This window comes from Salvelinus sp. IW2-2015, linkage group LG7 (assembly GCF_002910315.2).
Source record: "Salvelinus sp. IW2-2015 linkage group LG7, ASM291031v2, whole genome shotgun sequence".
Lineage (NCBI taxonomy): Eukaryota > Metazoa > Chordata > Actinopteri > Salmoniformes > Salmonidae > Salvelinus > Salvelinus sp. IW2-2015.
In genome coordinates, this window is record NC_036847.1 from 18066471 (window position 1) to 18080108 (window position 13638).

At 40.9% G+C, this 13638-nt stretch overlaps 2 protein-coding genes across 4 annotated transcripts in view; both read left to right on the forward strand.

Annotated features, from left to right (window-relative positions):
- Positions 1–1100: 1100 nt before the first annotated feature.
- LOC111966536 (dolichyl-diphosphooligosaccharide--protein glycosyltransferase 48 kDa subunit) lies at positions 1101–5624 on the forward strand. The gene is made up of 11 exons (XM_023991261.2): positions 1101–1360; positions 1968–2078; positions 2189–2275; positions 3018–3121; positions 3354–3448; positions 3589–3682; positions 3810–3958; positions 4100–4247; positions 4462–4582; positions 4691–4797; positions 4950–5624. Exons 1-11 carry the CDS (start codon positions 1126–1128, stop codon positions 5097–5099), a joined length of 1401 nt encoding a protein of 466 aa, XP_023847029.1. The 5' UTR covers positions 1101–1125; the 3' UTR covers positions 5100–5624.
- A 465-nt stretch (positions 5625–6089) lies between these two features.
- The window catches only part of LOC111966537 (pleckstrin homology domain-containing family M member 2-like), a 52627-nt gene continuing 45078 nt past the window's right edge, over positions 6090–13638 (forward strand). For all 3 annotated transcript variants that reach the window (XM_023991262.2, XM_023991263.2, XM_023991264.2), the window contains exons 1-4: positions 6090–6851; positions 7795–7901; positions 7983–8092; positions 8587–8686. In XM_023991262.2, coding sequence (XP_023847030.1) covers positions 6792–6851; positions 7795–7901; positions 7983–8092; positions 8587–8686 — 377 coding nt within the window. In that variant the 5' untranslated portion in view covers positions 6090–6791. The remainder of the gene's footprint in view (positions 6852–7794; positions 7902–7982; positions 8093–8586; positions 8687–13638) is intronic.

Here is a 13638-nt window from a genome sequence, read left to right on the forward strand (position 1 = left end):
GTAAGTTGGCGGCGTGAGTGAAGGAGGCTTTGTTGCGGAATAGAAAGCCGATTTTTGATTTGATTTTGGATTGGAGATGTTTGATATGAGTCTGGAAGGGAGTTTGCAGTCTAGCCAGACACCTAGGTACTTATAGATGTGTCCACATATTCTAGGTCAGAACCGTCCAGGTGGTGATGCTAGTCGGGCGTGCGGGTGCAGGCAGCGAACGGTTGAAAAGCATGCATTTGGTTTTACTAGCGTTTAAGAGCAGTTGGAGGCCACGGAAGGAGTGTTGTATGGCATTGAGCTCGTTTGAGGTTAGATAGCACAGTGTCCAAGGAAGGGCGGAAGTATATAGAATGGTGTCGTCTGCGTAGAGGTGGGATCAGGGAATCGCCCGCAGCAAGAGCAACATCATTGAGGTATACAGAGAAGAAGTCGGCCCGAGAATTGAACCCTGTGGTACCCCCATAGAGACTGCCAGAGGACCGGACAACATCCCTCCGATTTGACACACTGAACTCTGTCTGCAAAAAGTAGTTGGTGAAACCAAGGCAAAGGCAGTCATTAGAAAAACCGAGGCTACTGAGTCTGCCGATAAGAATATGGTGATTGACAGAGTCGAAAGCCTTGGCCAGGTCGATGAAGACGGCTGCACAGTAATGTCTTTTAGGCTGAGGCCAATAGAGAGTGATAGGAATAAAATGTGTTTCAGTAAGGTTGGCTCCTTAGCGTTCATAGCCATGGATATCAACTGTACTGCAGAAATGGAAATGGAAATCACAGAAAATAGATGTTGTGGTGGCAGCTGCAGAGAAGTACTTGGGTGTATGAGATTTTACTGCAGAGGAGTTACAAGGTGTGTTGAGCGATAGTATGGGATCAGATAGGATAGGTTTTAATGGGTGTAGGGTTAGATGGTAGGGCAATTTTCCCCTTCCCTTTTGTGTCACAAAGTGGAATGAATTCACGCTCAAAAACAGTAGGCGGAAACACAGGGCTAGATACAACAAATAGATTWATAGGGCCTCACACACTCCAGTGTAGTAGATGGCAGTGTATGCGCCTTTCAGTTGGTTGCGATCAGCCAGTACACATTTTAAAAAGAAGAAGAAGAACGCTGACGTTGACTTATTCTTCAAAATGGCGAAGTGGACCTCAGACATGCAAATGAATTGGTGCAGTTCTACGTTATTGTTAAAACAACGCACTGTAAGCATGGCTCAGACAAAATCCAGATTGTTGGGGAACAATTTTATTTTATTCTTGATGATATCGTCCATGATGCACATGGCATTGGCTGACGGAAAGACACTCGTTTTGTTGGACAACCTCAACATCAGAGACACCCATTCAATCTTCTTCCGCAGTCTGGCAGGTGGAAGAAATACGTGTTCTTTTCTCAGCCATTGGTTAGCTAGCTAGCTAGCTACAATTATACGTTTCTTTTTATCCATAACGAAGATTTGTTTTCATTAATTTGTTTTCCGTTCAGTTAGTAAGCTAACGTTATCTTAGTTAGCGCTCAGAACTCCACCAACGTTAGTTTGTTAGCTAATCCTAGCTAGCTAGGTTGCCAACGCAACGTTGCATAGGATAGGAATAGGTGTCACTACTGGGGCATGTGGCATTGATTTGGGTAAAAAAAAAATAGTAACTAGTTAGCTATCATTGTCGATGTTAAAGGCAAAGAAAGGTCGTATCTGTCCACTTTCACAACTACGTGTCCGGGGCACCTGAGAATGTTAGCTTTTGCACTGTGATTGTACTACTGTACTACATTTTACTACATTTTTCAGACCCTACTGCGCATGTACTGTTACATGATGTTTATCCCAAAATGATACATAAGTGTGTGTTTTTATGCACTAGAAATGCTGTGTTAACCCATCCTGTGCATCAAAATGGTTTAAAACAATGTAACTTAGAKGACTTATTTCCAAATCAATTTCCACCAGGCTGATGTAGTTTTATGTCCTTTGCAGATCGTGGCTTTGACCTTTCATTCAAGACTGCAGATGATCCTTCTCTTTCCCTGATCAAATATGGCCAATTTCTCTATGACCAYCTCATCATCTTCTCCCCATCCGTGGAAGGTTAGTTACCTAACATTGCAGTTCTAATTTTTGACATTTATCTTGCATCAATCATTTTTGTTACAACAAACAAAGTACTAAATATTTAATGCAACTTTTATCCTTTTAAGACTTTGGTGGCAACATCAATGTTGAGACAATCACTTCCTTCATCGATGGTGGAGGCAATGTCCTGGTTGCTGCAAGCTCTGATATTAGTAAGTGAAAAATAGATTATTCTTACTTGTGTAAAAACCACAGATGTTGTTTCTACAACATTTATKTGCTGACCAAAATAACCAAAATGTTGCAAAGTAAATGTACACAGGTTTTCATCATTTCATCCAAACTGCTTGCACACATCAACAAACTTGGTTCCATTTTAGACGATTGACCCGCTGCAAGTCCTGCCTCTCCATCTACTCATTGGTTTTTAGGAGCATACTAACCCACGTGGTTGATTGAAAGATWAACAAGATCCACCCACCAGTCCAGTTGGTGGTGGTAATGCACCTTAAAGTTGGTTGCCAACCGCCATATAGAATCCACAGAAGAATAAGAATGGAGGAAAGATTAATGAAATAAAACTAACTTAAAAACTAACTAGGGTTCCCCTTTTCTGTGGATTAATTGTCAGAGTAGAGAACACATTCTTTTGTGACTCAAAATTCAACAAAGAAAAAAAGGACCATGTGCATTTCAAGTAAAATAACAATCCAATGTTTATCACCCCGGACAAATTAGCTAGCAACAGCAAGCTTGYTAAATATCCATGAATGTTTCATGTGTGTTTCGACCTGTCCCCAAATGAATATAGTTCATTCAGTTGTTTTGGTATTTAAACCTGCATGTCATGAGCACTTCTGGTGGGGATAGACAAAACATGTGCGCACTGAGTCGGTTTGGTCAGAATGTTACACAGTAACTAATGCCATTGTCCTGTAATCTCCTTTGCCCTAGGTGACCCTCTGAGAGAGATAGGCAGTGAATGTGGGATTGAGTTTGATGAGGAGAAGACTGCTGTCATTGATCATCACCATTACGATGTGTCAGACCCTGGTGAGGTAAACAGAAGAAAGAACATTCTAATGTAAACCTTTTAGCATTAGGTTTTGCAATTGCTTACAGGGGCATGTGTCAATGCACTTCTGTCTAATAATGTAGAATTCCCAAGTTAAGTCTCAAGAAAAGGTGTGAAATGGGTATTGAGTGACCATTAAAATTGCAGAGCACTTGAGGTAGGTGAATCATAAGATGTAAACTTTCTTCCTCTTCCCCCCCTATTCCTTCCCCTAGCATACCCTGATTGTTGCTGATCCAGACAATCTTCTGAAGGCTCCCACTATTGTCGGGAACCCCAGTGACAAACCCATCCTCTTCAAGGGTGTTGGGTGAGTCTACCATTACAGTTGAGAACAAGTATTGTCAGTTCTAAACAAGGGAGTTACTACACTGGTATTACGTTGTTATACCCCTATGGACAAATTTTTCTATGGTAAAGGATTGTTGTCATCCACTCCCCTTCTCCCAGCATGGTGGCAGACCCAGATAACCCCCTGGTCCTGGACATTCTGACTGGCTCTTCCACCTCCTACTCCTACTTCCCTGACCGACCCATCTCTCAGGTAATACCAGCACTGTTTCCTTCCTTATCAAACATTCTCCTTAGAAATTTGACTAACTTATGTGTGTAAGATGTTTATAACTGAAACTTTATATTTTGGTTGACACTACGCTCTCCTTTCTGGACAGTACCCCCATGCTGTTGGAAAGAACACTCTTTTGATCGCTGGGCTCCAGGCCAGGAACAACGCCCGAGTGGTATTCAGTGGCTCACTGCACTTTTTCAGCGACGCCTTCTTCAACGCTGCTGTTCAGAAGGCTACACCTGGCTCCCAGAGGTAACCCTCTTTCATAATGCTTTTCATCATCTGCTCTGTAGTTGCCTGCCCTACTTTTATGATTTTCATTGTCCAATAATAACCTTTTATATTTTAAGAAACGGAATAACTGTTTTAATTCCAGTCTTGGATCTCTTGTAGGTACGCTCAGACTGGGAACATGGAATTGGCTGAGGCTCTGTCCCGTTGGGTGTTCAAGGAAGCCGGTGTACTCCGGGTGGGAGYCGTTACACATCATCCTGTGGGGGAGAGCACCCCTCCTGCAGCTTACACCATCACAGACCTTGTGGTGAGTCACTATTTAATCCATCAACATCTCGTGGTAAGACATTTTTGCTGTCCATTATGACAGTATTTAGCTATTTTTCTTATTTAACGAAACATTAAAATGTGAAAATATGCCGATTGAGCTAATGGGAATGAAAAAAGGCATGAAGATATTTGTTTTTTTACTCCATGAACTGTGGCCATTATGTTGTTTCTGTCCTTTTCCTCTGACACAGGAGTACAGCGTTGTAATTGAGATGCTGTCCGAGGGCAGCTGGATTCCCTTTGATGGGGAAGACATCCAGTTGGAGTTTGTGAGAATTGACCCCTTCGTCAGGACCTACCTCAAGAAAAATGGTATGAACATTTCAGAGATTACTCTTTTTTTTCTCATGATTATTTACATTGGGGAAATTGATTGAACAGTTTTCCATGTCAATCAAATAATTATATTTACCTGAATAGGAGATAAATACAGCGTCCAGTTCAAGTTGCCTGACGTGTATGGAGTGTTCCAGTTCAAGGTGGACTACAACAGGCTAGGCTACACACACCTGTACTCCTCTACTCAGGTGAGGGAACTGTTTCATGTTTTCATTTGTTTTGAAATGGAAGGCTCTTGAGTATATCAAGGGCTACACTAGCTAATTAATTGTACGTGTCACACTATAAGCAAACAAAGTATAGTACTCAATTGCTAATGTATACATGTCCTCTCCCATAGGTGTCGGTGCGTCCTCTGCAGCACACCCAGTATGAGCGCTTCATCCCCTCAGCGTTCCCTTACTACGCCAGTGTCTTCTCCATGATGGGAGGACTCTTTGTCTTCAGCATAGTCTTCCTTCACATGAAAGAAAAGGAAAAGTCAGACTAGGGAGATGAAACGTTTAGAGAAAAGCTTATTAAATTAGGAGGGAGGGGTGATAGATTAAGAATTTGCCTTATTGGGGTGAAGGTTCTTGGTTGCTTAAATCATCTGGCAGAGCCTGCAAGAAGAGTTGGTGAGAATTGAACATGTTGCTTCTCTATTGGTTGTGGGGGAATTTAATGAGGGCTTTGCAGGCAAACTAATTCACCTGTGTCTGAGATTTTTTGTAATTCTGAAAAAATACACTTGTGTAAAATAATCACTCAAATGATCTGTGCACATCTCTGAATTCAGTCAGCAATTGGATATGGTTGCTTCACGATCTCAATAGCAGATGGAACACTTGTTTGGAAAAATCCCATGAATGTATGTTTTTCCCACCCACTTGTATGAGGATAAAAACATCTTGATGCGGTACATGCACTGAATATTTTTGTTTTGTCTGATCAAATAGTCTTGCCAATAGAAACACTAACATGTTTGCAACAAACGTTACACAAATCCTTAAACTACAATAAAATGTTGACATTCCACTCTGTTGAAGTCTTATTAGTATCCTTAATGTAACTTAGTAACCTGCAGCTGGATCAATTGTGTGTGTATATATAAATCAATGAGCTGAATAGGGTAGAGAACATGTAGTTAGTTTAAAAAAAAAAAGAAGAAGAAGAAACTACAGCAAAAAAAATCAGTTACCCACATTTGTTGGAGGTGATGTTAGTGGGTCACGAGCTCGTTGACAGGCATTTGGTGACGTATCAGTCAATTCTATAACTTCAAATGGCTAGCTGCTAAACTTAACCATAGACAGTACAGTATGAAGATGGGCAGAAACTGCTTCCCAAATGGAAATACCCGATCACGCTTCTAGGCCATGTCATGGAGACGTTGGCTAGTTAAGCTCATGCGCAGAAACACTTCTTCGGCTCTAATGATGGTYTCGCGCCGGAATGCGCATGTGCAGGACGTCAAGTTAAAGGCACTCCTTCGATATAAAGTAATTTTTGACAAAGAGGAAAACGTGTCAATTTCACGAGGTTGGAGTAATAACATGTTCAATTACTTAAGACATGGGCTCGAATTTAGGTTGTGTATTGACATTTCTAGAAAATTAACTATAGAATACCTTTTCACTTCTATAATTTAATTGTTAAATCCGAAACCCTGGTCTGTTCTGCTTGCTCTGTTTCGCAAAAGCGTTCCCGGAAGCCTCGCGATGTTGCACCTCTGGCTTTAGAAACTGGGTTAGCATCGTCTTGAATGTGTCATGGTTTCTACATTTTACATCATAAAGTTGAACTACAACATAAGTTTGAACAAGTTGAGTGCTAACTACAAAAAGTAAAAGCTACCGGCTACGACAGCAGGAGATTTATTCCCTACTAGCGCTGACGCCAACTAACGTGCTGGCCAATTCGGTTGACTAACGACGTTAGCCATTCGAAACATAGTAGGAGGACTAGCATGAGGGAGGACGACGTTGCCAGTCAACGTTAGTAGCTATGGCCATGTTGTCTTATGCTAGTTGTTACATTACCTAGCCAGCTGCTTGGTTGATGTTATGTTGTTCGCTTCGCTAGCCAATTATCAGTGTTGAAAATATATGGCTGGCTAGCTTTGAGAACATCGACAGCAGACCACATTGAGACCTCTGGAAATCAGCTGACAGCTGCAGGCAGCCAAGAAGACCAGTCAGTGATGGATCAACTCAAAGTCAAGGACCGAATATTGGAAAACATTTCTTCGTCTGTCAAGAAGGTAAGACTGATATCAAGTCTATACACATACAGTTAGCTAGTTAGCTCAAAGTCATGTTAGTAAGATTAGTTAGCTAATTTATTTGAAGACGGTAAACACCAGTATTATCCTGCTTGCCATGATAAGTGGGCCTGACTCATAGTAGAAAACAGTTGCTGACTATCTGAGGTCTTTGAAGATTGTTTAACTAACGTTAAACACATGGATTACGTTTGTAATGTCATGGGTGTTTTGTCTAGCTAGCTGACACTGTGTTGTATTGGCTAATGCTGTCATGTAAACAAACACTATTTATTGCTTCTAAAATTCGGAGTCACGGCCAATTCAATTTGAAGGCCAAAATAACTTTTTTTGCTTATTTTCCAAACACATTTCAATATGCTTGCGTAAGATAGGTATAGTTATGCATACTGTGACCACATTCAATTTGACTTCTGGGTTACTTAATCAATTAGGCTAAACCCTGGTTGAATGTTTGTTGACGTTCATCCATTGCATACAGTGTTAACGTTCAGTCCCATCCTTCCCAACTATTTGCACTGTGCCAGACTGACAGTCAGTGCTTAATAGACCTTGCCTGGTATGATTTTCAAATCCTCTCCAGTTTACATTCCGTTTGTTCCTGTTCCCAGTCACATGATCGTCATCAGGTGACTGGAATTTAAGATCCCACATTCCTTTATATTCAGTCAGTCCTGTTAAACTAGTCTTTTCAGAGGTTACGAACAAAAGTCTGATTAATGCTTTTTAGTCAGTCATAGTAATACCATTTAGTGCGTCAGATGTACAGTAGCAATTATCCAATTTCAGGCTCCATGCTTGCAGATATCTGTCACTGAGGGACTCCTGTCAACATCTCATGAAGAAGATATCCCTATATTTCTAGTTTGGCTGTGGGCCTAGTACTCTTGTCAGCTCCACATGTTTTGTGCTCTGACTGCAGTTGCAGAGTTACTTTGCTGCCTGTGAGGATGAAACTCCAGCCATCCGGAATCACGACCGGGTCCTACAGCGACTGTGCGAGCACCTTGACCATGCTCTACTCTATGGGTAAGAAGACTGAGAGCCAAATCTGCTCAGTACTTTAATACATCCTAACTCAGTTAAACTCTCATGGTCTGTGCATTGCAGGCTGCAGGATATCTCCTCAGGTTACTGGGTACTGGTTCTACACTTCACCCGCAGGGAAGCGGTCCGGCAGGTAGACGAGCTCCAGCACATAGCAACCAACCTTGGGCGAAGTAAGAACACCATTTTTACTGCTTTCTTACGCACACAACCACATTCATGGTCAGTCTTGTGGGCAACTTGAGAAACAAACGTTTCACAGCAGTTAACCCTAAAACACGCAGACATGCCATTTCTGTCAATCAATTCATACACCTACATTTACTGTGATAAAATTAATGACATTTGTTAGCCAGTGGTTTGCCAATTGTAAGTTCCTCTTATGCCACATGACAGAAATGTAGCATAAGATAATGTTGTTATTTGAGGTCAGGATTACAGTAGTTACCATTGGTGTTTGCACATATGTTTCTCCTTTTACAGAGGTTTCTTTGCAGGCCTACTTATTTGCAAGTTCAGGCAGGAAAATATGTTTCTCCTTTTAGAGGTTTCTTTGCAGGCCTACTTATTTGCAAGTTCAGGCAGGAAATAAATAATACATGGTACTAGTAAATATGACCTACATATGCCCATGTTTGTCCCTTGTTTATATTTATTTTCTGTGCAGGTCGTGCCTGGCTATACCTAGCACTGAGTGAGAGCTCCTTAGAAAGCTACCTCCGTCTCTTCCAAGAGAACCAAGGATTGCTGCAGAAGTATTACTTCAAGTGAGTGTTCTGACCCAAAGAGCACTAAATTATGCATTTAGACTAAAATCAAATATAATTTTGTCACATGCACCGAATACAACGGGTGTAGACTTTACTATAAAATGCTTGCCTACGAGCCTGTCCCAACTATGCAGAATCAAAAGATAATAAAAATAGTAACACAAGGAATAAGAAAATACAATATTTAATATATACATACATGCATGCATACAGTGCATTCGAAAAGTATTCAGACCCCTTGACTTTTTCTACATTTTGTTACGTTACAGCCTTATTCTAAAATTAATTACATTTGTTTTTCCCCCCATCAATCTACACCCCCCCCCCCCTCACATTTACATAAATATTCAGACCCTTTACTCAGTACTTTGTTGAAGCACCGTTGGCAGCGATTACAGCCTCGATTCTTCTTGGGTATGGGTACGCTACAAGCTTGGCACACCTGTATTTGGGGAGTTTCTCCCATTCTCTGCAGATCCTCTCAAGCACTGTCAGTTTGGATGGGGAGCATTACTGCACAGTTATTTTCAGGTCCAGAGATGTTAGATCAGGTTCAAGTCCGGGCTCTGGCTGGGTCACTCTAGGAGATTCAGAGACTTGTCCTGAAGCAACTCGTGTTGTCTTGGCTTTGTGCTTAGGGTTGTTGTCCTTTTGGAAGTTGAACCTTTGCCCCAGTCTAAAGTTCTGAGCGCTCTGGAGCAGGTTTTCATCAAGAATCTCTCTGTACTTTGCTCCATTTATCTTTGCCTCGATGCTGACCAGTCTCCCAGTCCTTGCCGCTGAAAAACATCCCCACAGCATGATGCCTCCACTACTACCTTGGTTTTTGCTCTGGCATGCACTGTCAACTGTGGGATCTTATATTGACGGGTGTGTTCCTTCCCARATCATGTCCAATCGATTGAATTTGTCACAGGTGAACTCCAATGAAGTTGTAGAAACATTTCAAGGATGATCAATTGAAACAGAATGCACTGGAGTTAAATTTYGAGTCTCATAGCAAGGGTTGTCGTGGAAATACTACACATGGGATACTGTGGGACACTAAATGAATCATTGTTTATTAACAGTTAACTGGAGAGGTTCCAGCAAACTTGATGCACCATAGTGAACATCTGTCAGGAGCTCTACCAGGGCAGTCCCGTTAGTTCTTTTATTCTGCAAACAAGTTATAGATGCATGATTTTAGCTTATTCTTCATTCATAATTAATTCATCATTAACGTTTGCTTCATTCATGTGACCGACCAATACTGGTTTATGCATGTGACAGACCAATACCTCACAACACTTCTTCTCTCGAAGCTGAGACCTTGAAATTGACATCTTTCGTTCTCAAAGCAATGGTCTGGGCGTACTGCCGAATTGCAGATAGTGAGGATTTGTTCAATCGGTCACTTGCATGATCACAAATTAGTTATTAGAAAAGCACAAGATTAAATGTTTCGTCACAGTTTCTTAACCTCTCTAGGGTACGTGGGACGGTAGCGTCCCACCTCTTCAACAGCCAGTGAAACTGCAGAGCCACAAATTCAAAACAGAAATCCCATAATTAAAATTCCTCAAACATACATGTATTTTACACCATTTTAAATATACACTTGTTGTAAATCCAGCCACAGTGTCCGATTTCAAAAAGGGTTTACGACGAAAGGAAACCAAATGATTGTTTGGTGAGTGCCTGTTCACAGAATAACACAGCCATTTTTCCAGCCAAAGAGAGGATTCACAAAAAGCAGAAATATAGATAAAATGAATCACTAACCTTTGATGATCTTCATCAGATGACACTCATAGGACTTCATGTTACACAATACATGTATGTTTTGTTCGGTAAAGTTCATATTTATATCCAAAAATCTGAGTTTACATTGGCGCGTTACGTTCAGAAGTTCCAAAACATCCGGTGATTTTGCAGAGAGCCACATCAATTTACAGAAATACTCATTATAAATGTTGATGAAATACAAGTGTTATGAATGGAATTTTAGATGCACTTCTCCTTAATGCAACCGCTGTGTCAGATTTCAAAAAAGCTTTACGGAAAAAGCAAACCATGCAATAATCTGAGGTTGGCGCTCAGAGCCCCAATCAAGACAAAAATATATCTGCCATATTGTGCAGTCAACAGAAGTCAGAAATAACATTATAAACATTCACTTACCTTTGATCTTCATCAGAATGCACTCCCAGGAATCCCAGTTCCACAATAAATGTTTGTTTTGTTTGATAATGTCCATTTATGTCCAAATTCCTCGTTGTTCTAGCGTTCAGTACACTTTCCAAACTCACGACGCGTGGGCAAGTCCAGCGGAAAGTACGGACGAAAAGTTAAAGTTATATTACAGTCCGTAAAAACATGACAAACAAAGTATTGAATCAATCTTTAGGATGTTTTTAACATAATTCTTCAATAATGTTCCAACCGGAGAATTCCTTTGTCTTCAGAAGTGCGATGGAACAGAGCTCGCTCTCACATGAACACGCATGGTCAGCACTTGTTCAGGTCATGATAGACCACTCTCATTCGGCCCCACTTAACAGTAGAAGCATCAGACAAGGCTCTAAAGACTGTTGACATCTAGTGGAAGCCTTAGGAAGTGCAACATTACCAATATCACACTATCTTCAATCGGAGCTGAGTTCAAAATCGACCAACCACAGATTTCCCACTTCCTGGTTGGATTTCTTCTCAGGTTTTTGCATGCCATATGAGTTCTGTTATACTCACAGACATCATTCAAACAGTTTTAGAAACTTCAGATTTTTCTATCCAAATCTACTAATAATATGCATATTCTAGCTTTTATGGCTTTGTAGCAGGCCGTTTACTCTGGGCATGCTTTTCATCCGGACGTGAAAATACTGCCCCCTACCCCAAAGAAGTTAAAGATACACTTCTTGTTAATCCAGCCGCTGTGTCAGATTTCAAAAAGCTTTACGGCGAAAGCAAACCATGCTATTATCTGAGGATAGCACCCCATCAAACAATCATAATTCAACTTGCCAGGCACGACACGAAACTCAGAAATAAAGATATAATTCATGCCTTACCTTTGACGAGCTCCTTCTGTTGGCACTCCAATATGTCCCATAAACATCACAAATGGTCCTTTTGTTCGATTATTTCCGTCGTTATATATCCAAAATGTCCATTTATTTGGCGCGTTTGATCCAGAAAAACACCGGTTCCAACTCGTGCCACATGACTACAAAATATCTCATAAATGACCTTTAATCTTTGTCCAAACATTTCAAACAGCTTTCCTAATACAACTTTAGGTATTTTTTAATGTAAATAATTGATCAAAACTTAAGACGTGATAACTGTGTTCAATACCGRAGGAAAACAAAGTGTAGTGAGCTTTCAGGTCTTGCACCTCTATCAAACAGTACACTTCACTCGACCCTCGTTCTGGACAGCCTTACTTCTTCATTACTCAAAAGAAAAACATCAACCGATTTCTGAAGACTGTTGACATCCAGTGGCTGCGATAGGAACTGCAAGCAACTGCCTTAGAATTCTAGATTCCCAATGAAAACCCATTGAAAAGAGTGACCTCAATTTTCTTCCCTGGATGGTTTGTCCTCGGGCTTGTCCTCGGGCTAGAAACTTCAGAGTGTATTCTATCCAAATCTTCTAATAATATGCATATCCTAGCTTCTGGGCCTGAGTAGCAGGAAGTTTACTTATGACACGCTTTTCATCCGGACGTGAAAATACTGCCCCCTTGCATAAGAGGTTAATACTTATGTAAATAAGTCATTATGGGGTATTGTGTGTAGGTTGGTGAGGATTTTGAAATTAATTTAGAGTATGGCTGTAACGTAACAATGTGGAAAAAGGGAAGGGATCTGAATACTTTCCGAATGCACTGTACATGCATATAGATGGAGTACCAGTAACGGATCGACTGGGATATTCTGTAATGATGATCATTTTGCAATTGCTTGTGTTAGAAATACAAAGATGACCAAAGCCAAACCCTGTTATATTTTTAAAATATGTTTTAGACAGTTTTATGAGCAAGCGTTCTGACATGATCTGTACCATTTAATATTGCCATGTCTGATTCCCGATGTTGACACTGCCTGGGACTATTTTTATATGACATTTCTGTCCATCTGTGATCAGCATGTCCTTTTGAATACATTTAGAATCAGTGRAAGGGTTTTCAAGTAACTTGGCATAATTCATCAGAAAGATAAATGTCTCTTGGGCTCAAGCTAGACATACAAATGCTCCTGTTGACTGGGCCTCCTTCAAATCTCTAATAAACAAATGTACAGGATTAATCAGGAAGTCTAAATCTGATTTCTATCTAAATGCAGTCACAGAGAATCTAAACTACCCGTCCGTCTAAACTACCCGTTCTGGAAGCGAATCAAAAGATGATGGTGCCGGAGGGTACGGCTGCTGTTTTTATGGGCTCTTAACCAACCGTGCACATTTTTTTTTCTCGCATTGTTGGTAACTTATTTTGTACATAATGTTGCTTCTACCGTCTCTTATGACCGAAAATAGCTTTTGGACATCAGAACAGCGATTACTCACATTGAACTGGATGAATAATTTTTCTTTAAAGAGTCGGGCGAGAGGGATTTACTCCAGACACGTGAACAGGCCCTCATCCCTGCCATTCGCAGGAGAAAGAGGGAGGTTTCGCGGCAGGAGATCGGGTTGCCTTGTGAGGATCCGGTGACGAGGGGCTTTCGCCATCGGTATTATTGGCCAACGTACAATTGCTGGATAAAAAATTGGATGAACTACAAGCACGTATATCCTACCAATGGGACATTAAAAACTGTAATATCTTATGTTTCACCGAGTCGTGGCTGGACGACGACATGAGTAACATACAGCTTGCGGGTTATACACTGTATCGCCAGGATAGAACAGCAGCCTCTGGTAAGACAAGTGGTGGCGGTCTATGTATATTTGTAAACAAC